A 25,465-nucleotide genomic window follows, 5' to 3' on the forward strand; every position below is an offset into this window, starting at 1 on the left:
GGCACTTCTTTTTTACAAGAGCATGGGTGGGAGATGAACTGGAGATGAACTCCAGTTCATCCAGTTCATCTCCACTTTTTGTCCTGGAGATGAACAGAATCAGTTTGCAGTGTTGAATCAGAATCAGTTTGCAAAAAAAGTGTTACAGGTGATGATAGAATTTTCATTTTTGTCTAAATTGTTCTTTAACTGAAATGTGTGTATACAAAACTAATTTCCTCTAACTAACTTAATATAGGCCACACTGCAGTTAAATTAGGGTGTTAGTTCACCTTCTAGTGATTAAAGCAGTCGTGGCCTAATGGTTAGAGAGTCAGACTGCTAATTCAAAGGTTCGAAGGTAATTCAAGGCACCTAACCACCAATCGCTCCCCGGGCGCCACAGCAAAACGGCTGCCTACTGCTCCAGGTGTGTGTGTCCATGGTTTGCAGTGTGTGTTCACTACTCCTAATGTGTGCGCACCAACTTGGATGGGTTAAATGCAGCGGACAAATTCCAAGTATGGGTTACCATACATGGCCTTCACATGGCACTTACAATCCTGTTCTGTTCTACAACCGAATAAACTCCAAAAAATGCATGTAGTGATATTAAAAAAAATTCTACAGTGTGTATGAAACCAAACTGAACAGCTAGTTGTTTATGAAGTATCTGAGATGTGTCTCTCGTGCAGTGCAATAAATCACTTTTTACAGTAATACGAGCATTGACTCATTCATGTTGCCAGGTCTTGCTAGAAAAACGGCGAACAAGAACAAGCCTAAAATGCTTTATGTTTAAAATAAAACCAAAATATTGCGACCGCACCTGCTCACTTAATAACTCAATAAACTCGATTGCTTTATTAGCCAAGGCTTAACAACACGCCCAAAACGCTTATAATAAGTGGACATGGCAACTTTGTGAAGCAGCCTATAAGCATCAACCAAACTGTGCTTTAGTTAAAATCATCACAGTCAATCATCGCAGTTTCGAGAGTGAGTCGTGTTCCGTTCACAAAAGAGACTCACTCCCGTTTTTAAATGCTGTTGTCAGTCCAGACACTTTACAGAGTGTATGAGGCCATTATGTGGACTTACAGTGGTGGAGAGATGTGATAAGGCTTTAATATGCAGCAGCTCCTCGTAAATGATCTCCAAGTCATCTACTGTCCTCTGGCCAGGCCTGCAGAGAAGAGCAGAAAGGACAATGATGTCATTGGGCAGTAATGACTTTGGAACTTATTCTGACATTTTAAAGTTTTTGTGGGTCAATTGTGTGCCCCAAAAAAGTCCTAGTGCAGATGTTACATCTTCCAGGACCTTTAAAAGGTCTCTGCTTCAGTTACAGCATGCATATAAAAGTCTAATCTGTCTTTGGAGAATTGTGGGAAAGTTAATAGGAAAGCAGCCAAACAGTAGCAGATACAGATCAGATCACGTTGAGGCACTTCTCTTTATAGCCCAGAGTCCTCGGGGGGGACGTAATGACTCATATTAGCAGGCGCTGATGTTTCTGAGGAAGAACGTACGGTTTCCGCAGGATCATTCGCAGATGGGCGTCAGGTCCGATCTGAGAGAGGAGCAGGAGGGTGTCCTGCAGTTCTTCCTCACTCTCTTTCTGCTCTTCCTCATTGGGGAGGGGTGCCTCCTCTGCCTCATCGTCCAGGAACCGATAAAACAGATACTTATCTTGGAAACTCAGCTCCTGGTCCACTGCAGCAAAACACCGAACAGGAACCACAAAGAACAAATCAACCATTAAACAAAGAAAAACATTCGACCACATCGCATTTATAGTGTCAATCCAAAGCGAAATTATCATCTGGATAAAATATCTAAATTAAGAGCTCTCTCAAACTGTTTTGTGGTCTTTTTTTTGGTCATATTGTGCGGTGATGTACTGCCTTAAGCAGTCACTGACCTTTGAAAGTGAATGAGTATGACACACTCACCGTGGTTTAAGACTCCCTCCTCCAGCAGTACCTGCCACATCCCCACAGCCTGAACACGAGAGTGCACACAGGAAGTGTGCTGTAACAGCCAATCAACGAGCTCTGTGCCCATACAGCACCGCCTGCAACAAACACAGGTATGCAGGATACTTAGAAGAAATAATCCATTAAGCCACTCAACACCAGTGGTGGACAGTAACAAAGTATTCTTTACTATGTTATTGTTATTAAAGGTGCATTGTGTAATATTTACGGAAGGAGGATCTGTTGACAGAAATGCAATATAATATATATAACTATGATTTCAGTGGTGTATAAAGGCCTTACATAATGAACCGTTATGTTTTTATTACCTTAGAATGAGCCATTTCTATCTACATACACCATGGGTCCCCTTAAATTTGAATTAGCCATTTCGCGCTGACATGCATACAGTGTAGCCTGGCTCCGCCCTCCTACGTACTTCCGCTCAATTTTCATTTTTCTCCAGTACTACGTCTGGGTTTGTGGTATATTCACGGGTTTTTCGCGGTCAATTTTTTACCGGTCCAATCAGCGAACAGAGGGAGTGGCTTAGAACGAAGACATTGAGGTCGTGCGCTTTGAGTTGAAGTTTCGTCACGACCAAATGTTACCGATTGGTTATGTTAGATCCAGAGTGGCTATAGGCAGATCCAATAGTTTTAAGCTTCAAGTACCCGCCTACAAGGAAGTTAACGCTTGTCAATGGTGGCCAGACTCAGTACAAATGATATGTACGAGAGTCTGGTAGGACCAGGCTATCTACAGTGGCCCTAAACGGACAAACTGATCTACAGAGCGTGTTTCGTCACTATGTTGTTCTTCGTGCAAAGAAGCTAGCTAAAGTCAGTGAATAAAACACTGACACAATGATGAACAAGTAACAATAATATTCGCAATAACATAGTTTTACTGAATAATTAAGTAAATATAATTTCTTAATTTATCTTTGTAAAGAAACCGCATTGCTTAACTGCTTAACTCCACTACCTTTCATAAAAACATGTCATTCCTCGTTATTTTGAACTGAAGAAGTCGTCACCTGCTTTGGTAAACTAGTCGATCATTCTCAGTGAACAAATCGCACTGAACGATTGCATTTATTCTCGAGTCAACAACTCACTGATTCAAACGATCCAGTCAGAGCAAGTCTCCAGTTAACAATTCACTGATTTCACAAGTAAAAGACTTAAAATGAGCCAAGAAAGGGAGATCCAGGAGAGATTGAGTGTGTCCATGACAAATGGCGTGAAAAGTAAGTTACTAATGCAGAATTTTAGGATTTATTATTGTAAATGAAAATCATATTTAGGTCACGACTGTCAGTTGTTTGTGAACTAAATCTGCTGTAAAATGGCAAGCTGTTTAAGCCCATTGAATGAAATGCTTGAATGTGGACACATTTGTGTATTACCGTCTGAATGGGGTAGGTTTTAGGTAAAAACAACTGACCTATATAAATGACTGGATTGCTAAACTGCCAGCAGGCGGTAAAGCCACCGGAAGTGTTCTACAGACAGAATAAGCAATATATATAAATCGTTAAGATGGGCGTGTATTTTTGTTGACATTTCCTGATGTTTTTTTGTTGACCAACATCCACTTCAGACTCTTGGAGATCTTGGAAACCATTAAAAGCCACAGGGCAGCTCAAATATCATGGCTTTTTACAATCATGACAGTTTGCATTTTAATTAAGTGTTATTTGTGTGTATTTTAGAGCTAATTATCAATTTAACCAACTTTTAGTCCATATCTTTACCGCTTTGAAATACACGCTGTTAATGAAAACACTGTTGAATCATTTGCTTCTATTGTCTTTGAAATATGGTTAAAGTGTATGGCCGAATGTACCAACAAGCATTTATGGTTAACAAAAACATACTTTAATGTCATTCCATTGAAACTTGTATGTGTAACATGTTTGTTTATGAAGCCTATTGTTTATGTTAAGCATGGTTATTTCCTGAGCTTCTTCCCTGTGATTCTCCTACATGTTCCAAGTGGAATTTACTATTAAAGACTCCTTTTGTTATCCTATGTGATCATGCACTTACTACAACCTACACAGCTCCTGACAGAATACTGGACCTAAACAGGATTATCTTTTTTCCGCTTTTTTTCTTTCTTTTTCCTTCTCCCCTCTCACTATGGACCCGCCATCCAACTACTCTGCCTTGAGGAGAAGGACAGGTATCTGGAGGACCATACTCAAGATTTTTCTGATTTGGCATGCCTAACTCACTATCCGGACCGCCTCCCAGGGAACGTTCCAGGAAAGGATTTGTGGTACACATGATGAACGAGCCAGACAGAACGACTGAGCCAGCCATCGCCCCAGAGCCCCACGGTAAGTTTGACCAGATGTGTGAGCCAGCAACTTTTCCTGTCCCCGTGGGATTGCTTGTGGAGTACGAATTCATGGAGGAAAGCCCCACCTACACACATCGCTGAGAATGAGCTTCAGCTGTCCTCTGAATTTTTTGAGGAAATGGAAAAGGATATTTCCTTGAGTCTCCCATCCCCGTTGGTCCCGCCCAGCTCCAAGTATCCTGTGTCTCTGCTGGTCCCACCCAGCTCCAAGTCTCCTGTGTCTCTGCTGGTCCCACCCAGCTCCAAGTCTCCTGTGTCTCTGCTGATCCCACCCAGCTCCAAGTCTCCTGTGTCTCTGCTGGTCCCACCCAGCTCCAAGTATCCTGTGTCTCTGCTGGTCCCACCCAGCTCCAAGTCTCCTGTGTCTCTGCTGGTCCCACCCAGCTCCATGTCTCCTGTGTCTCTGCTGGTCCCACCCAGCTCCAAGTCTCCTGTGTCTCCGCTTGTCCCACCCAGCTCCAAGTCTCCTGTGTCTCTGCTGGTCCCACCCAGCTCCAAGTATCCTGTGTCTCTGCTGGTCCCACCCAGCTCCAAGTCTCCTGTGTCTCTGCTGGTCCCACCCAGCTCCAAGTCTCCTCTGTCTCCGCTTGTTCCACCCAGCTCCAAGTCTCCTGTGTCTCCGCTTGTCCCACCCAGCTCCAAGTCTCCTGTGTTTCCGCTGGTCCCACCCAGCTCCAAGTCTCCTGTGTTTCTGCTGGTCCCACCCAGCTCCAAGTCTCCTCTGTCTCCGCTTGTTCCACCCAGCTCCAAGTCTCCTGTGTCTCTGCTGGTCCCACCCAGCTCCAAGTCTCCTGTGTTTCTGCTGGTCCCACCCAGCTCCAAGTCTCCTGTGTTTCTGCTGGTCCCACCCAGCTCCAAGTCTCCTGTGTCTCTGCTGGTTCCACCCAGCTCCAAGTCTCCTGTGTCTCTGCTGGTCCCACCCAGCTCCAAGTCTCCTGTGTCTCTGCTGGTCCCACCCAGCTCCAAGTCTCCTGTGTCTCCGCTTGTCCCACCCAGCTCCAAGTCTCCTGTGTTTCTGCTGGTCCCACCCAGCTCCAAGTCTCCTGTGTCTCCGCTTGTTCCACCCAGCTCCAAGTCTCCTGTGTTTCTGCTGGTCCCACCCAGCTCCAAGTCTCCTGTGTCTCCGCTTGTTCCACCCAGCTCCAAGTCTCCTGTGTCTCCGCTTGTCCCACCCAGCTCCAAGTCTCCTGTGTCTCTACTCGTTCCACCCAGCTCCAAGTCTCCTGTGTCTCTACTCGTTCCACCCAGCTCCAAGTCTCCTGTGTCTCCAGGGATCCCACCCATCTCCTAATCTCCTGTGTCTCTGCTGGTCCCACCCAGCTCCAAGTCTCCTGTGTTTCTGCTGGTCCCACCCAGCTCCAAGTCTCCTGTGTTTCTGCTGGTCCCACCCAGCTCCAAGTCTCCCGTGTCTCTGCTGGTTCCACCCAGCTCAAAGTCTCCTGTGTCTCCAGAGATCCCACCAAGCCTCCCGCTCCCACCTCCTCTTCTAAAGCCAGCCATCCCGTCGGCCCTGCCTCCGCTGGTTCCCTTCAGCTCCTTGGCTCCTCCTTTGTCTATTCCATAATGCTGCGTGGATGCGCCTTGGATTTTCCAGTCACCAGCTCCGCCTTGTATAGAGGATCCCCTGGGTTCATCTCCAGCCACTGACTTGACTCCATCGCTCCATATCAACTCGATGACCCACCGGCTCCACCTTGGTTCATCCCTCAGCTCCACCTGTGACCATCGTCCTTACTGCTCTGTCTTAGCATGCCATCGTCCCTCAACCCCTTTGGCTCCATCGGCCTCCGCCTTCCCTCCGACTTCGCCTCTGTCCTCGGTCCCACCGGCTCCACCTTAGTCCTATGCACCCTGGCTCCACCTCGGATGCTCAGCACTGTGGCCTTGTTCTCCAGAGTCATCGATGTCACGTGGGTTCATTGGCTCTTCTGTTCCACCTGGATCTCCACCTCCATCGGCCGTCCCACTGGTTTCATCAGCCAAGTTTCCACCATGGCTCCTCCCTCCCTCGACTTCGCCGTGGGCTAATGTGCTGGGTGTGTCCTGGGTCCCCGTCTGGCTCCGCCGGCTCCTGGCTCCATCAACGCCCTGGTCTCTCTCTCGGTCATCTCCCTTGGTTTCCTGCCCTTTGACTGCTCTGCCCCGCCCGCCCTCCCTCCTCAGTTGGACTTTTTTACGGCCTTCCAGGGGTGGGGGTTGTAATGTAACGCATGTTCTTTAAGCCTCCAGTTTCCTTTGTTTCATTGTCCGGTATTTAAGCGTGGTTGAGCTTCTTCCCTGTGATTCTTGTGATTGTGCGCTTACTACAGCCTACACAGCGCCGGACAGTATGTCATGTATTTTAATACATTTGAAATTACATATTTGTAATGTCATTGCAATTTAGTATGTTTCAAATATATTGACTTTAAATGTAATATTGAATAACAAACTAGTTAAATTTATAATTAAGACCTTTACAATGTGCTTTAGCATGTTAGTCAACTCATCAAAAGGTGTAGTGTACTTTAAATCACAACAAAAAAATATTAATACAAGGATTTAATGATTAAAAATTATGATTTATTTTGTAAAATTAAAAAATGTTTCAATTTTAAATGATTTCAAGTCCACTTAAAAAAAAAAAATTATAATAAAGTATAAAATGCATTTTAAATATCTGTATTTACCTGTATGTTTTTAGGTGGTACTTCCTGTCTCTGATCATTTGAGGTGCTCGGAACAAAATGGTGTTTCGTAACACTTCACCTGCCCGTAAGATTTTTTCTGACGGCACCTGAGAGACATTAATGCACAGAAACAAAGAGAGAGACATAAACCACTCTATACATAACATAATGTTACACAATTCAACACTGTGATTGACAGGAGTTGGACAAACAAACAGGATGGTTGAATACCTGAGTAATGGATTTGGGGTGATGTTTGATGGGACTTTGAATTAATAATTTCTGGAAAACAAAAGGATGAGAATGTGGGACTATTACAGTAGGTTTATTCTTCAGTGTTTTTTTTACCTTTCTGAGCACAAATACACAGAGAAATAGTAACAGAGTAAACTTTAAATCAGCTGAATAATAGGACGGCGTTCTGTGTATAGCATGTGTGTAACTCACACACTCACTCACTAACCTATTTATTTGAACCTATAATATGTTTAATTATTGAGTTCTTTCATTCATTTCTGTTCATTAATTGCTATAAAATAATGAAATCCCAAAAATCGACTTTTTAAACTATATTTACACGTCACTGATGTGATGATAAGTAAATTATGGTTGGAAACATACATTGATTACTCTGTACTCTATTCTTGGAATGTGCCAATTTAGCGTAACAAATCCATTTTGCATGTGCTTTAATATCAGAACAAATGTCATCACAAGCAGCTTGTGAAGAATTATGCTGATGTCTTCTCATATAAAAAAAATGTACATGTCATTATGTCAAGCCAGATTCATGTCATACTGCAGTCTTTATCAGGGCTTTGAACAGAAGGTGCGTCTGTGGCACTGCTTTCCCTCCTGCCACACTGGAGGAACAACTCTTGGCCAAGGCCAGTGTGCTGTATTTTAATTAAACCTTTTCAAATATCCATTACCATCCTCACCCAGGCTGTACTTCTACAACAACACATTGTCTTGGGTGCTGTTTTGCAAGTAGAATTAACACATTACATTTAAGGCAAGACACCACAGGCATATACATAGTTTTTTCAAGTACTGTTCAATTTTGAGATACACTATATGGACAAAAGTATTGGGACACACCTCTTAATTCTTGAATTCAGGGCTGTGTCCAAAATCGCCCTATTCCCTACATTAGTTCAAAATGGATGGATGGATGATTCAGCTCACAGTAAAATACAAGTAAAATTACTTGAAACTAAGAGCTAAGAAGCAAAAATATCTCAAATTTGTTTTTTGTTCCAAACAAACACATTCTGCCTGCAATCCAGCCAAGCTATGCAAAGCTTAACTAGTACAGAACAAACTAGTACAGAACAGACTCTGAGCAGTATTAACAGCGAACTCATCCAAGATCAAATCAATTTAAGTGTGTCAGTCTGCTGAGATCTTCAGCATCTTACAGCATGATTTGTACACTCGGAGGAAGTGTGTTCCAACATTACATAATGATTATGTACATCACGTAAGACAGATTCTGCCTTCTGTTAACCAAAGCCACAAACAGACTTAAGTGAATAAAACAACACCATTATGCAAATCACAGACACTCTGTTGTGGCCAATATTGATCACCTGCTATTTGGATGCATCATTATAGAAAAAAAAAAATGGAAAAACAAAGCACTTGTGACCGTAAAACCGAGCAGTGGACGGGAAATGACCCGAGAGGTCAGAGGAACAGGAACTCCAAATGGGCACATGCTCAGAAATGGGAGAGAGGATGCCAGAGCTGCCTAGTTCATTTTTAAATTTCAAACAAATGTTGTATTCTATGGAGGAGATGGTGGGAAGGAAGGATGTAGTTTCATCAGAACTGACGCAAACAAGGAGAAATAACAATAATCAAACTCTCTCTGCTCACCAGGTGAGTCCAACACTGTCTTAAATGGACTTAAAGAAACTTCCCATTAGCAGACTAGGATAAATAAATTTTCTGAGCAAGTTTTTAGATATTGCTTATTTATAAAAGAAAGGCTGAAGTTGTTTCACTATAAGTTTGCTTCCTGGTGTCAGACATGAAGCCGGAGAGCGTTTGCATCAGATTTCACAGTAGCACTAGATTTTTCACAAACCACCTCAAAATGAGGGCAAAAATTATGTCTTGAAGAAAAGTTATTATGCAGACAGACGTGAACATGCACAGTCCTACACAGCAATAGTATAATATTGTTGAATGAGGAATGTGGCGAGCAGGACGAGGTCGAGGGACGTGAGAGCGGCGCGAGACCGGTGGCGTGATTACTGATGAGCGACACCTGCGCGACGCACCGGTCTCGTATCTCTCACGGAGGAGCGGAAGCATAAAAGGAGGAGCGACAACAGTGGAGATCGAGAGAGGAACAGGCCTGATTTTATTTGATGTGCTGTTTCTGTTTTATGTGGCCAGCAGTCGTCCCTTGAGGGGCTACTTTCATTTTGTATTTGTTTATTTTACTTATTAAAGTCTTTGAATGTTCGCCGGTTCCCGCCTCCTTCTTCCCATAACATCTAACCTTGCTACACGGAACATTTCAAATAAAAACTCAATCAGCATTTATGTATTTTACTTATGTGCATCTTTACATGCCATACTTGAATACAATTAACAGAGGAGATTTGACAGCTGTGGCAGAGGGGAAGATTATCAGTGAATTGCTTAAGTTTCAGTCGGTTCTTCACTTATTATAAAATATGATTACAAACAAATCTAGAATAGGGTGAAAGAGTCATATGGACTACCGTTTTTGTTAGGGAGTATGAATGATGGAAGACCAGAGCGGAGTGCAGTTAACAGTCTTTTAATGAATAAAGGAAGATAGTCCTCAATGACGAAACGGAACACAAATCACAGGCATTAATCAGCGCCAGAACAGAAACTGCCAGATACTGGATAACAGGTTAACACAAAACTCCCACGAGGACGGCGGTCCGGGAACAGCGAGACGCTGAGTCAGTCAGGGCTAGTGGTGACAGCAGGGAGGATGATCAGCCGAGAACAGACGCTGAACAGGTACTCTGCAAACAGGCACAGCTGGATAATACACAGTCTGATGATAGCGAGACTCACAGTAGAAAACAGTATCACTTCTAGCAAATGCCACAGGACAGGACAAGACAAGACGAGAAGTGCGAGCACAGACGTTTCACACGTGAAGACATCGAATAATCCGACAACAAGACAGGGCTAGGAAGAGGGAATAAGAGACTGAGATAATCAAGGGGAAAAGAGGGAACAGGTGAGGAAACAGGAACGAAAGGAGAAACAGCTGTAGGGGATAATGAGTGAAGGAGAAGATGAGAGTGCGTGTGTGAGTGTGTGTGTGTGTGTGTGTGACCACAAGAGGGAGACAGAGAAAGAAAGAACCCAGGATCATGACAGTTTTGATATTTTATGGTGTTTTATTTTCTATTCTGGAGATCGACAGCACCAGTCCCCCATTAACTTTCATTGCATGGAAAGAGCACTCAAGCCTAACTCCAGCCTAACTCTGTGTTCAACTGAAGAACTATTTGGAATGACATTAGGATAAGTAAATGACAGACCTTTCACTTTTGGGGTCCACAAGATGATAATCATAGAGACTGTCATCAGATGGTCATGACTTCAGACAGGATAGTGAACATGTGTCCTGATGAACAGTGGAAGATTTGATGCTTGTATTTTGGGGTTAAAAATTAAAACAAACCTTATTTAAGTGTTTGGATGATGATCCGGGTGAACTGTTGCTCAGATTCTCTTTGTCAGGCATTCCTATGGGGGAAAACAAATGTGAAAAATACAATTAATTAAATAAAGATCAAGTCTTTAAAATCTAATATGAGCATCAATCATTTAGCCAAGGCAAGATTAAAATGCAGCAGATTCAGCCGAAGCGATAGTTAAGCAAGAAGATTAAATATAGTGTGTAAAGTCATCATGGGGATGCAGGATGTGTGTAATCTTCAGTAAAGGGCCCTGATGGGCCACGGGGAGCAGGGGTGGGTCATTACCCACACCACAAAAGCTTTCTCCTGCAGGAACAATAACTCTCTTAAGCCCCTTTCACACAGCGCGTTGATCCTGGGAAATTGCAGCGAAATTGCCAGAGTGCCTTCTGTGTGAACGCAAACACGTCCCGGGTTGGGGACCTAGTAACATTGCTGGGATCAGTCCCGGAACGCGCCCTGTGTGAACAAAAGTGAGGATCAATGCCGTAAGGTGTGTCGTAGTGATGACGCAAGTGCCATCGCGCGACTCTGGAAAGTTTGTGTTCGTCATCAACAAAGAAAGAACGAAAAAATGTCTGCAAACTGGAACGAAGCAGAGACCAGGAGCTCCTTACTATCCGTGCTGAAGCTGAGATCGTTCGCCAGCTTTGTGGAACGGTACGTTGCGTTATAGTGTGTACAGTATGTTTTCGACGCGTACGTTACACGTCTCATCCTGACGTCACGTGTCTTTACGGGATCTTACCAGGATGTATGTGAATGCACTCACAGATCCCGGAAAATCACTGGCTGTGTGAATGAACCAAAACTTAAACGATCCCGGGAGAAATCCCGGGTCACATTATCCGTGTATTTTCCGGAATCTCTGTGTGAAAGGGACTTTAAAGTATCCAGTCCTGGAAGACTCTTATCTATGATAAAACAGCACACCCCTCTTCATATAAATAGAGAGCAATAAACTGAATTCTGCACACCAGCATATAAATATCTGTAACAATTTACAAGTCCTATTAGCGTTAAAAAATACAGCTGGTCATTGTTAATTAATGTTAGCCCAGGTCATTAAATACTATTAATAGATATAACTTTTCATTTTAATAAAATATTAAATAAATGTTGAATTTAACATGAACTGAGATTCCCACACAGAAACACATTATATCATGTGTTTAACATCAAGATTGGATCGTGGTGATAGACCTGAAGGATGCATACTTTTATATTTGTATCCTTCCTAAGCACAGGCTGTTGCTACAGTTTGCTTTTGGGGGACAAGCATAGAAACACAAGGTCCTCCCTTTTAGGTTGTCCCCGTCTCCTTGTGTCTTTACAAAGGTCGCAGAGGCTGCCCTTGACCCGTTAAGAACGGTGGGCATTCACATACTCAACTACTGTACCTCGACGACTGGCTAATCCTAGCCCACTCACGAGAGTTGTTGTGTGGCCACAGGGACTTGGTCCTTGAGCACCCATTGGGACTTCGGGTCAACTGGGAAAAGAGCAAGCTCTCCCCAGTGCAGACCATCTCTTTTCTCGGTGTGGAGTTGGACTCGATCAACATGACAGCATGTCTTTCACAAGACCGTGCGCAGTCGATACTGAACTAATTAAAATTATTCAAGCACAAAACAGCAGTACCACTGAAATATTTTCAGAGGCTCCTGGGGCATATGGCATCCTCGGCCGCAGTCACGCTGCTGGAGTAGATGCATGTGAGACCACTTCAGCATTGGCTTCAGGCTCGAGTCCTGAGACAGCCATTGCGCCACGGCATACATCGCGTGGCCATCATGCTGATTTACCATTGCTTATTCAGCCCCTGATCAGACCTTGCATTTCTACAGGCAGGAGTTCCTATAGAACAAGTGTGTCCAGGTATTGTTGTTACAACAGACGCTTCCAAGACAGGCGGGGGCACTGTATGCAATGGGCACACAGCCTTGGGACCCTGGACTCTAACCTGACTGGACTGGCACATCAAATACCTTGAGTTGTAGGCAGCATTGCTAGCCCTGTGGAGGTTTCGTCCATTGATTTAGGGCAAGCACGTGTTGGTCCGTACGGAAAACAAAGTGACAATGGCGTATATAAATCACCAAGGTGGTATCCATTCTTGTTGCATGACACAACTCGCCCGCCATCTCCTCCTTTGGAGTCAGCAGCACTGCAAGCCACTCACTCACTCACATCCTGGGTGACCTCAACCTCGCAGCCGATGTGCTCTTGCGTCAGGCTACGCTTCAGGGAGAGTGGAGACTCCATTCCCAGTTTGTCCAGGTGATCTTGAGTTGATTCAGGGAAGCACAGGCAGACCTGTTCGGCTCCTATCAATCTTCCCACTGTCCACTGTGGTATTCCCTAACTGAGGTCCCCTTGGCACGGACGCACTGGCTCACAGCTGGCCCCTGGGCCTGTGTAGGTATGCATTTACCCAAGTGAGCCTCATTGCATAGACACTGTGAAAAGTCAGGGAAGAAAAACAATTCCAAATGGCTCAACCAATCTTGGTACTCGGAACTCACGCTGATGGTGTCGGCCTCTTCCTGGCAAAAGGGACCTTCTTTTTCAGTGGCAGGGCAAAATCCGGCACACGCGCCCATACCTCTGGAACCTCCATGTCTGGTCCCTGGATGGGATGAGAAGGAATTCAGAGGCCTATCACCAGCGATGATAGATACTAACACATTCAGGCAAGAGCCCCCTCATCTAGGCAGCTGTATGCCTTGAAGTGCCACCACTTCACTTCATGGTTCTTCCTGAGGTGAAGACCCATGAAAATGTGGTGTCTGGTCTGTGCTCTCCTTCCTCCAACAGGGCCTGGAGAGGTGCCTGTCCGCCTCCACCCTAAAAGTGTACGTTTCTCTGATAGCAGCAAACCACAACACTGTGAGTGGCAGGTTTTTGTGGAAGCATGACCTGATAAATATGTTCCTGAGAGGTGCATGCAGGTTCAATCGCCTCGTCCCCTCATAGGGTCTTTCTTTGGTCCTACAGGTCCTACAGACAGAAAGATCCATGCTGATTGAGCTCACTTCCATCAAGAGGGTGAGGGACCAACAAGCCTTCTCTATAAGTGAATCATGCCTGGAATTCTGGCCGGCACACTCTCACGTGGCCTGAATGTGTGCCCAAACTTCCCACTACTCTCTTCAGGGACCAAGTGGAGAACTTGCAAGCAATCCCTCCTTATGAGGGAGACCCAACCCTGACTCTGTTGTGTCCAGTGCACACTTTGCACATATACCTGGACTGCACACAGAGCTTCAGAAGATCTGAGCAGCTCTTTGTCTGCTTCGGAGGTCAGCAGAATGGAAAGGTTGTCTCCAAACAGAGATTGGGCAACTGGATTGTAGACGCCATTCTCTGGGCTTATCAGACCCCAAGTGTACCGTGCACATTGGGAGTGAGAGCTCACTCCACAAGGGGTATCACAGCCACGTCAGCTTTGGTGAACGGTGCTTCACTAGCAGACATACGTAGTGCTGCGGGCTGGGCTACGCTCAACACTTTAGCGAGATTCTATAATCTCAGTATGGAACCAGTTTCATCTCGAGCCTTGGATAACAACATGCAAAACTTGGACAACTGGTAGTGCTTGCATAGGCGCCCTCCCCCTCTCTGAGGTGGTAACGTGCGTCTTGTCGTCCAAAAGAGTTCCCCAGCTTTGGTGAACCCAGGGCATATTTTCTACCTCCTAGCACTCATCAGTAGTGAGTTCGGAGGAGGAACTCACTACCAGGCCCATTACTCATGGTATGCCCCTTTCAGGTGATCACTTGAAATCTGGCTTGTGCGTGTACCGTATGTAGTGTCGCTGAGCGCAATAGTCTCCCCCTTATCAGGTAGAGTCTTCCACAGGGACTCTTCCCTATGTAGTACTCTCCATGTGGTCAGGATGTATTTTCCACATACTAACCTCCCCCTTTGGGTAGGATGTGGTCTCCGTAGTGTTCCTTCCTCAACGAGAAGGAAAACGCTTCCCAATGTTAACAACCAGGTTTACTCAGCCGTAAGAAAGAAAAAAAACTTTCTTTTGAAAAATCAGAGGAGGCCCTATGGCTGGAGTGACCATCTTCCCAGAGTCCCTCTGATATGAAGAGATCGGAAGTCAGACAAAAAGAGTTGTTTTACAATTTTAAAACAAACTAATGTATTTAAAAAAGTATAGAGTATAGATATAAAGAACTTTATATAGTATAGACCTCTCTATAGTATAGAGAACATTAGCTTCAGCAAAAACCCAGTTTGATTATACTGAAACACAAATGAGAATAAGAGTTACAGCATAGCTGCCTTTAAAAAAAAGAAATTAATACTTTTATTCTGCAAAGGATGAATTATATTGATGAAAAGGGGCAGTAAAGACTTGCATTGTTTTCTGTTTCAAATTAATGCTTAACTTTCTATTCAGCGAAAAAATCCTGAAAAAATTAACATGTATCATGATTCCCGCAAAAATATGAAGCAACTGTTTTCAACATAGATGATGTTAAGAAATGTTTCTTGAGCAGCAAATCAGCATATCAGAATGATTTCTGAAGGATCATGTGACACTGAGGATGGGAATAATGGCTGGTTCCATTACAGAAATAAATTACATTTTAACTTTTATTCTAATATTCAATATTTCAATATTGTAATTTCAATAAGTAATTTTAATATTACTGTTTTTACTGTATTTTGTTCAAATAAATGTACAGCCTTGGTCAAACATCCCAACCCTAAACTTTTGAACAGTAGTGTACTGTATGTTTTGGTATTTTCCTCAACAAAAAGCTATTGTATGACTTCAGAGGACATGTAACAAGCACACAAGTTGCACTACTTAAATTTCAAGTTTTTTTTGCTTGACAGACCCTGTTTACAATATGCTTTAGTTTTATGAAAAAATAGCAGTTTAGAGATTCTGAAAAACTGTGTTCTACAGAAGAATGACAGACATGCATGTGTCGAACATCATCAGGGAGTAAATTATGACAGAATTATCATTGTTTGGGTGAACAGGCCCTTTGAACGAAGACAAGTGTTTGTACTTACTGTCAGCATTTGAGACACTATCCATAACACCATAGGGAGGGACCAGTAGACCAGCCATACACTGACGATAATTCTGAAAGATACAAACAGTGCTGTCACAAGACAGCAAATACAAAGAAATTGAGTAAATGGGTAATAAGTTACTAAAATAATGTCTTAGTACATGTGCCTGGTCTTTTTTGTAAGCTTCATCAGTTATTCCAAAAAAAAAACAAGTTTGTTTTTTCAATCTTTCATCATAACTTTCCTTTTCGTTGAGCATCACCAATGCCTCTTATTTTCAATCCTTCCCTACAAATCACCTGCTATATAGATACTGTTTTTCATGATCCAGTCAACTCCTGGATAAAATCAAATCCTTTTCAAGATTTTTTGGGGGGTTAAATATCCTATTTCACTTGGAAATACATCAGATAGCAGAGGAAACACCATTTCTTGTTACCTTAAAGCATATTGGGTAAAATAGTTTGTCGTTCAGTATGTGAATAATATATGCACATACACACATACTCAGTGCTATGTAAATCCGAGATAGCATATAATACATAAAAAAAACACACATAAACCTCATCCCCCAGCTGAGTCTGTTTTTTCTTTTTAGTACCCAAACATCCAATGAAGTTTCTTGCCATAGTCGCCTAAAATCTAGTTTTTCCTTAGAGTTGCAGCCCAGAACGGTGGACTCATCTAAGAACACATAAGGAAAGCAGTTTCAGAAGAGTTAGGAGGCAGTACCATCACTAATCTCTTAAATCAGCTCTGACTGCAGATCAGAAGGGATTATGCTGGATTAAATCAATATTTCTGAATCAAAAACCAGACAGCACACACAGGTCACACACATATGAACATTTCTGACACAGAGCTCATGACATACACACACTTGCAGCATTTCAAATCCTATTGCAATGTATTTTTATACCTCTATCAAATATGTCTTAATATAATGGACCAAATCTTAACTTCACAGTGTTAAATATAGTTCTAGTGAGAAAGAAGTACTTATGGATATAATATACATTAAAAGAATATACTTAAGTGTGAAATTAATAATATAATATTACCGGTAAGTGATCATAGGGTTGAAAGAACTTTGATTAAATGAATTTCCTTAGTTTGAGAGAATTTCAATTTTGTCTTTTGTCTGGTGTTCTGCACTAACAACAATTAGCAAATTATTAAGAAATATTGCAGTGTTCATTATTATTATTTTCCTTTTCTTGAAGCAAAATGTTACAAACAAAATGTTGCAGAAAAAAAGGATGATAATCAGAGAGACAAAACATTCAAAGTTATTAGACAGTTCAGTTAGACAGCTGACAGCAAATTCAAGATAGACAGACAGATAGCGCCATTGGGAAAGGCACTTAACCTTGGATTTCTCTGGAGGAGAGCATTAGTTTACTTTATGTTGCTCTGGACAAAAACATCTGCTAACTATAGACACATGAGAGAGATTAGTGCCCATTTAATGTTTGGCGAGAGAGCAGAAAGTCCAGCTCGTCCAGCGAGGTCAGGTAATGTGTTTAAGACCCATGCAGAGGTTTCGTACATCCCCAAAGACCATCAATATGTCGATTCATTCAATTACTTTGATCCATCAAACCCAATACAGAATGGAAGACCTTAACTTTATACATCACTGTCTCTATAGGATTAAGAATTGAGAGGATGCAATTCAAGTAGATTTTATCACTCTCAAAGCGATGAAAGAAAGAATGTTTTAGTAACAAGAGGTGCCAATAAATGAATCTCAGTGACTAATGACACAGAGGCGGCCTGAGCCATTAACCAGGACACATGGGACAGATAATGCGGCCTTTCTGGGGCACAGATGTAAGTGTCCCGCTCTCTGGGGAGTGGAAGTCTCTCTAAAAGAGGATAAGTCATTATCTCTGACTGATGCATCTCATAAATCACACAAACCTAACCTAATATGTCATTACGTCTATCGATAAATCCCACAACAATGAACACAACAGTCAGAGAGTGAGTCTGCGTATGGTGGCCTTCAAAATGTGTTTGGACTCAAAAATCATGAACCACTTTTTTGATATTTGTCTGTTCTTTTTTGAAGATTGAAAGCGTTTCTTGAATGGAAATCTTAATTGTTTTCCTTTTGTTGCATTAAAGAAAATCATATGAATTTGAACTGATATAAGGGTAAATTAATGATTTCAGATTGTCATTTGTTATCTAATGCAACAAAATCAAAAGTGTCAAAGTGTGTCTTCAAAGTCTGAGGGCGTTCTTAGACATGTACAGTAGATCGTTTACTTTGTTCCAAAACAGGGATTAAAATGCTGCAATTTCTTCTCGGTTCAGTTCGCTTTCACAAGGCAACGTTTCTTAATAGACCAAAATCAGTGAGTAAACTGTCCTCTCATTGGTTAGAGTGCACCTGTTTATCTGGGATTCTGCTCAGTCCAGTCATAATCAGGATGGATAACAACAGCTCCCCTGGCTTTATTATGGCTTTATTTTTTTTCTATTTGCGTTTTATTTAACCTGATACAACTTTCTGAGATTAAAAATCTCTTTTACAGAAGTGACCTGGCCAAGATGAGCAGCACAACATTATCAATTTTTTTTAATAAAAAATAAATAAAAGAAGAAAGAATATCACCATGACATTAAACATATCATCTAAACAATTAAAAACATTTACAAATTGTTTTTCCTTTAAATGCTCACTAAGCAAAGATTTAAAAATATTCATTGACACCAGGGTCTCCAATTTCAGGGTCATTTTGTAAAAACTTCCAATCACTGGGTGCGGCATACCGAAAAGCTTGCTTTCCAAATTCAGTTTGGGCGAATGAAACTGAGAGGGTATACAAATCCTGTGAGCGCAAAGAATAAACTCCAACAGGTTTGTGTTGGGTAAAAGAGCAAATAAATGGAGGCAATAGACCCAAAATTGATTTATAAACAAACAGGTACCAATGTTTACATCTGCGTATTGATAATGACGACCAACCAACTCTGTTGTACAGATCACAATGGTGAGTATTGTGTTTACGATTTAGTTTAAACTTAGTGCACAATTATACAACATATCCAAAGAGCTTAAGAGTTTAATAGTTGCCGATTCATACAAAATATCCCCATAATCAATGACTGGCATAAAAGTGGCCCAAACTAGTCTTATTTTTGCCTCAAATGAAAAACATGATATATTTCTATAATAAAATTCCAGCTTTATTTAAAATTGAGTCCTTAATTGATTAACATGGGATTTAAAAGATAAGGAATCATCAAATATAAAACCGAGATATTTATATTCTGTCACAACCTCTATTATAGTACCCTGTAAGGATTTAAGTGATAGTTGATTTGTCACTTGTTTCTTTAAACGTGAAAATAACATTACTTTAGTTTTGGTCTCGTTCAAAGTTAGGTTTAGGTCACAAAGCCTTTGTTGCACAATATCAAAAGCACACTGTAAAAAGACACAGATTGGTGTAATTTGGGTGCACTACAATAAATCACGGCATAAAAATTAAAATTGACATTACTAATATTGAGATCAAGATTATTCATATAAATGATAAAAAGTAACGGCCCCAGAACGGACCCCTGAGGAACACCCCTCATAATCTTTAAAGGTGCGGATGAATGACCTTCCATCCGCACACACTGTGTCTTGTCCAATAAATAGTTTTCAAACCAAGAAATTATATGATTTGACAATCCAGTTCCCTTTCGAAAGGGAACTCGCACTGCGTTGATTGACACTTTGGGGAATGCCTCAGGCGTGACTCTGAAACGTGTCTGAAATCACTATCAAATCACGGCAATCCTATTGACCGGCGCCAGCCCACGACTTCATTAACGTGCGACCCGGAAGTATAAGGGCGCCTTGCAAACATGTCAATCACCTTTTCGTCTTCAGGGACTGTTAGGTAGGCAGGCCTGAGGCATGTTGAAAGACGCAGTGTCTCGTTCCCTGTTCTCAGGGAACAGAGGTTACAGTTGTAACCTGAGACTTTCCCTTTCGAAAGGGCACTCGCACTGCGTCGATTGACGCTAAGGGGAACGATATACCAACGCCACCATGCTAAGGGGAGAGCATGCCCATTTGGCATTAACAACTGTCAGAACCAGAACCACTCACCCTCAGGTCACACTGGGCTGTGAGTGACAGTCATTCCCTACGGTCATAGCCCAAGCTATACGCTTCACAGGAAAACCTCCATAAACTTAGTTTAATGAAAGGCCTACCTGCTCAAGGGCCTAGGACCACTGCTTCAAATTAGAAGGGATCCCTTCTAGGAAATGTGGCTAGGGAACCTGAAGGAACCCCAGCCAGTCACTATTCAGGGGAACATACTCACCCGAAATAACACCAGGAAGGCTTAGACTTCACAAATAGTTATTAATTCTGTTGGTGTACCCCAAGGTTCAATTTTGGGACCGTTCTTGTTCAGTTTGTACATTAATGACCTGCTGGACGTTTGTGCATCTACTGTTAACTGTCAGATGTATGCTGATGATACGGTTATATATGTGCATGCTAAAAGCAAAAAGCAAGTGTCAGAACAATTATCAGCTGCAAAGGTCAATGTCTCTAATTGGTTAAAAAAAAATCTTAATGTTAGTAAAACTGTATGTTCTTATCAAAGTCTGCCAATAGAGATCCAGATTTGGATGCCATAGTATCAGGAATAAAATTACCTAAATAAAAGTATTTAGGCATACAGTAATAATAGATTCACAACTTACAACTCACAACTTGCGGCTGGGCTGCATCTCTGGAGAGGAGTGGCTCACGTTATACAGCTAATGCGTCTGACAGTCCAGTGCAGAGCGGCGAGCGCTAATTGAAAATGACTCTGCTCTGCCTCTCAGTCATGTTTCTATTGTATTTGTAATGATTTATCTTTGTATGGTAATCAGTCGAACTGCACAAAGCGCTTCTTCATACGAGGAGCTTCTGCAAAAGTTATATTTAATGATGATAAAGACAGTTCGTGTGTAAAAGCTCATTATTCCACAGATCATAAAAAAAGGTCTCTTGTATAATTGTGTGAACTCAGTAGTGTTAACCGAGTCTCTGTCAGCGGTGGGCAGACCCACAAAAATGTTCACATTTCTGTACTTATTTTGAAAGAATATATACAGAATTACTGTACTTTAAACCATGTATAACAGACATGAGAGTACTATACACTTACTGGTAGCTGAAAGCACACTCAAATTAGACTAAACGCATTATAAACACAAAAGGAGGGAGAGGCATGTAGAATTGTGTCTGACTATATAACTATGCTTTGCTTCCTGCAGATCCAGATTGCGTGTGGGTTTGGAGAAGTATACAAGCACCACAGTGTCAAAGGTTACAATTCCAGCAGGAACAGACTCTTCATAAAAACAAACAACCGACTGTCTTTTTGGTCACGCTCCAACATAAGGTGCAACTGAGATTGGAGTTCGAGTCCAGATTCTGATCCTTTACTACTGTGTCCTGTCCCTCCTACGGTCCTGTACATTAAAGGAGAAAAATCCTGCAAAATGTAATTTAAAAAGACTTTGAACTGATGAGCTGAGCATGGGTTGCTTTATCACTTCAGTCATTTCCATGGTGATTGCACAGAATTTGGGGAGAATCAGCTTTAAGTATTCTGGGTTTCTTTCTTTTACCGTATCAATTCCAGCAGAATTCAAATCAATCATTGAATCATTCGAATCAAACTCTTCCAGTCTCAGCTACAACTACAGTGTTTGAGGGCGGGGGAAAGCAGACATTGCCAATCAAGACCATAGGCTGGCATTATGCAAATTTGTTACATTACTATGTGTGTATGTAACAGGAAGTGATTGAATTGCTTATGACTCGTTTCAGCAGTTCAGAATATATTATTTATTTTAGGAAATAATTACTTTAATTGTTGAGCACTTTGATCTTTAAAACTTTGCAGATTTTACATTCACACACTGCATGAAACTAAGGTATATCGAAAAAGCATAATAGGGGCACTTTAAATATAATAACCTGGTAAATATGTACCATATATAGCATATACAGTATGTTATACAATAAACACTAATTGACCTTAATTATGTACAAACAGCAACAGAACATGACAGATTACCCAGCATCCCCTGGGGCTTGAATGGGGTGCTGTGATTGGAGGAGACTTGACAGCCCAGAGGTGCTTAGTGGAGGCTGATATATAATTACACAGTCAGATGCACACACAAAATCACAGATTTATACAGTGTTTCTGCAGCATTAAATACAAAAAAAAACATTTGAATTAGATCACTGGCTGTGCAGTGCTGTCAATTTAAACTAGCAGCCTGACAGTAATGAGTTCAATTTAAGTTGAGTTTTCAATAGCGGGAAGAGCCAGACCCTCAACACACACACACACACACACACACACACACGTTTACTATCTAAATGGGGACATTCCATAGGCGTAATGGTTTTTATACTGTACACACTGTATATTATGTCCCCTTACACTAACCCGAACCCTACCCATCACACAAAACTTTCTGCATATTTACATTTAAAAAAAAACCTTGAATAACTTTATTTTTATACCATATTTACAAATGAGGACGTCCCTAAATTGAGGTTTTTGGAGATTTTGGTCACATCTGGGTATTTATATTTGTACCCAAAATATAGTTCAGTAGGTACACACACACACACACACACACACACACACACACACACACACACACACACACACACACACACACACACACACACACGTGTGTGTGCAGTGTAGAGTGATACTGAATGTGGCAGGCTTTGTTTCTTTAAGTTGCAGGCATTCAACCTGAGCACAGTAATGAGTAATGAAGCGTTCATGCCCAGGGAGTGTGTGAATATCTCAAGCAAACTCTTACATAACCCACAACTACACTTACACAAGCCACTGAGTATCCAATCTCTGAACAGACAGAAACAACAAAGATATTAAACTCGCCGGATTAGTGAAAACAGATCAAGAGTAGACCAGATTGATGTAGCTAAAAAAAAAAATCTGTATTTTCCATGATATTCAATATATGACGAAGAAGAATATTTTGATTGTTTTATAAATGTATTTATTTTATTGGTTTTTAATGGAAATGCCATTGATACAAATTTTAAACATGTTTACCTGCTAAAAGTTTATATGAACATACACAGCAGGTTTGGGTCAGTAAAATATTTTTTAGGGCCCAAGCCCTGAAAGGGCGCAGAGCCCTATTGTTCTTCTAAGGGTTTTTAGGGCCCAAGCCTTGAAAAGGCGAAGGCCCTATTGTTTTCCAAAGGATTATTATTTATTATTATTGTTCTTCAAGGGTTTGGGGGCTTTTGGGGCCCTTAACATACTCAAAAACTCTTGAAACTTTGCACACGGGTCAGAACCTGCGGCCATTAGAGCCGGACTGAAGCTGGTACCCGGGCGTGGCAGAGGGGCTCGACAGCGCCGCCTGGAACGGGGTCCGAAAACTTGGTCCATAAATCAAACACGCTTGCATGAAATAGTATGAAACTCGGTACACTTATAGATCTCATCGGTTCATATATCCTTCATGCTCTGACTTTTTACCCCAGCCCAACAGGAAGTCGGCTATTTGGGGTAGTTAGAAAAACGCATTCAATGGAATTTAAAATACTCCTCCTAGACGATTCAACCAATCGCCACAAAACTCGGTGTGCATGAAGTCAAGACATTGAGGATGAAAACTTGCGAGGGGATTTTTGATATCTCGAACGGTTTGGCCGTGGCGAGGAAACGAATTTATGGCGAATATTGGAAACAGGAAGTGTGTTATAACATCCTCATACATTAATTGATCTGGATGAAACTTCAGCAGTGTGTTCGTTGTAAGAGGCCGATCACATGGATGTGACTATTGTGAGTCAAAGTTATAGCGCCACCAACTGGCAGCAGGAAGTGTGTCACTTTCAAAATGGTTTGAATTCACCCTCTTATTTTTACCCGATTTGCTTCAAACTTCATCTGTATAATGTAAACACACGACAGATGTAGACCTGTGAAAGGATTATTGATATCTTTAATACTGTCGCCATGGCAACGCTTTAAACTTTTATATTCTTTTTGGATGCATTTGAGGCTCTTAACATGCTTCAAATTAAATGAAACTCAACATGCATATCACATTTATTGCCTAGTACACTTGTGCGAAGTTTCAGAAACGGGCGTGGTAAGGGGCTCAGTAGCGCCACCTTTAGTCAAAAATGGGGTATTAGTTTTACCTACAGTAACCAAACTCGGTACGTATATTCTTCTCTTCGATCCGGACAACTTTCTAATTTACACTCATTAGCTCCGACCAACAGGAAGTCAGATATTTTGGTTTGAATGTGATATATTGATATATTTTAGACTCCGAGTTTTTAGCGGTGGTTGATTTTATTCACACCAAACTTTTTCAACATGATGAAAATACATTAAAGATGCTAAATTATGAATGGATATTAAATATCTCAAACGGTTTTGCTGTGGCGAGGGATTAAAGTAATGTCCAGAAAGGAAACACTAAAAGCCTCATATCTTCTAAAAAATTTATTATACACCATTTATTTCTATATAAAAGTATACAAATATCAGAACTAAACCCATTTTGTTCTTTTTTTCAATTTAAGAATTATGTATAAGTTAAAAAACAGCCAGAATGCGCTATTTAGTCAAAAAATAAGTCATACATAGGGCAATACTGCCCTCTTGTGTTCGAAATCAGGTAGGCCCATTGTATATTGTATTTATATATAAATATATTAGTGACTGTGAGAATATTTTGCTACGGGTTAATCGATGTGTGATTAAAGCGGGGGCTTTTAAATCGCTAACTTAAAAGCCAAAGTAGTAGCCTACTGGACGTCCAGTAGGAATGAACTAAAACACATTCACTCTGTTCTGCTCATAGACTGTAAAAAAATGGTTCTGCTCGTTCCTCGCCGTGAACGCGTTATTACCCGTGTAGCCGTGAGCATTTAGTTTCATTTTAAACATAGCGCCATTTCGGGGGTGGGATTGCTTGAATTGCGTGTTCAATTCCGTCATCATCTTTTCAGTCAGCTGTCCACCCATGATTAATGAAATTGGTCTCCTTGTGCTGATCTTTGCTGCGACTCTCATTCAGCTCACGATTTATTAAGCGGACACGTTCAGGTTTTAATTGTAGGTTAGTGCCCGTTCTCTAACTGAACTAAATTATTTTAACACACACACACACACACACACACACACACACACACACACACACACACACACACACACACACACACACACACATCAAATCGACGGTGGAGCGCGATGAAATATTTAATATATCTGTATATTTGAATATCTGTATATTTTTCCCACCGGTTAACCAACGTGTGACACCAGCGAGGGCTTTTAAATCGCTAATATAAAAGTGAAAGTAAGTATGATTATGGTGGCGCTTGCAGTGCGCTCGAATGAATTCCTATGAAAGTAGAAATTAACTAAAAAACGTTCGCTCTGTTCTGCTCACTCCTCGCGTTGGACGCGCACCGTTATGAATGTCTGTGCAGCCGTGAGCTTTTTTAGTTTAATTATAAAATTAGCGCCATTTCGGGGGCGGGTATAGTCTATTGCTTGAATTTATTTTGCAAAAACACGTGCTATATTTCAGATCAATATATTTGTTTTCCTTAAAATTATTCTCATCTGAATTACAAATAATGTATTTCTGTATAAAATAATACTATGACTAAAAATGCATTTGA

The 25,465-nt window shown here is 41.6% G+C and overlaps 1 protein-coding gene across 8 annotated transcripts in view; it reads right to left on the reverse strand.

Annotated features, from left to right (window-relative positions):
- The window catches only part of rapgef4a (Rap guanine nucleotide exchange factor 4a), a 98,573-nt gene that overhangs the window by 22,333 nt on the left and 50,775 nt on the right, over positions 1 to 25,465 (reverse strand). For 3 of the 8 annotated variants that reach the window (XM_079619791.1, XM_079619794.1, XM_079619793.1), the window contains 7 exons: positions 15,742 to 15,814; positions 10,683 to 10,747; positions 7,229 to 7,279; positions 6,998 to 7,104; positions 1,935 to 2,056; positions 1,512 to 1,695; positions 1,081 to 1,165 (listed from right to left, as the gene is read on the reverse strand). In XM_079619791.1, the coding sequence (XP_079475917.1) occupies positions 1,081 to 1,165; positions 1,512 to 1,695; positions 1,935 to 2,056; positions 6,998 to 7,104; positions 7,229 to 7,279; positions 10,683 to 10,747; positions 15,742 to 15,814 (687 nt within the window). Of the gene's footprint in view, positions 1 to 1,080; positions 1,166 to 1,511; positions 1,696 to 1,934; positions 2,057 to 6,997; positions 7,105 to 7,228; positions 7,280 to 10,539; positions 10,560 to 10,682; positions 10,748 to 15,741; positions 15,834 to 25,465 lie in introns of those variants that run through there. The other 5 variants (XM_079619796.1, XM_079619792.1, XM_079619795.1 and 2 more) reach the window with 3 other exon arrangements.

The sequence above is a fragment of the Phoxinus phoxinus genome (assembly GCF_949152265.1).
Source record: "Phoxinus phoxinus genome assembly, chromosome: 7".
Taxonomy (NCBI): domain Eukaryota; kingdom Metazoa; phylum Chordata; class Actinopteri; order Cypriniformes; family Leuciscidae; genus Phoxinus; species Phoxinus phoxinus.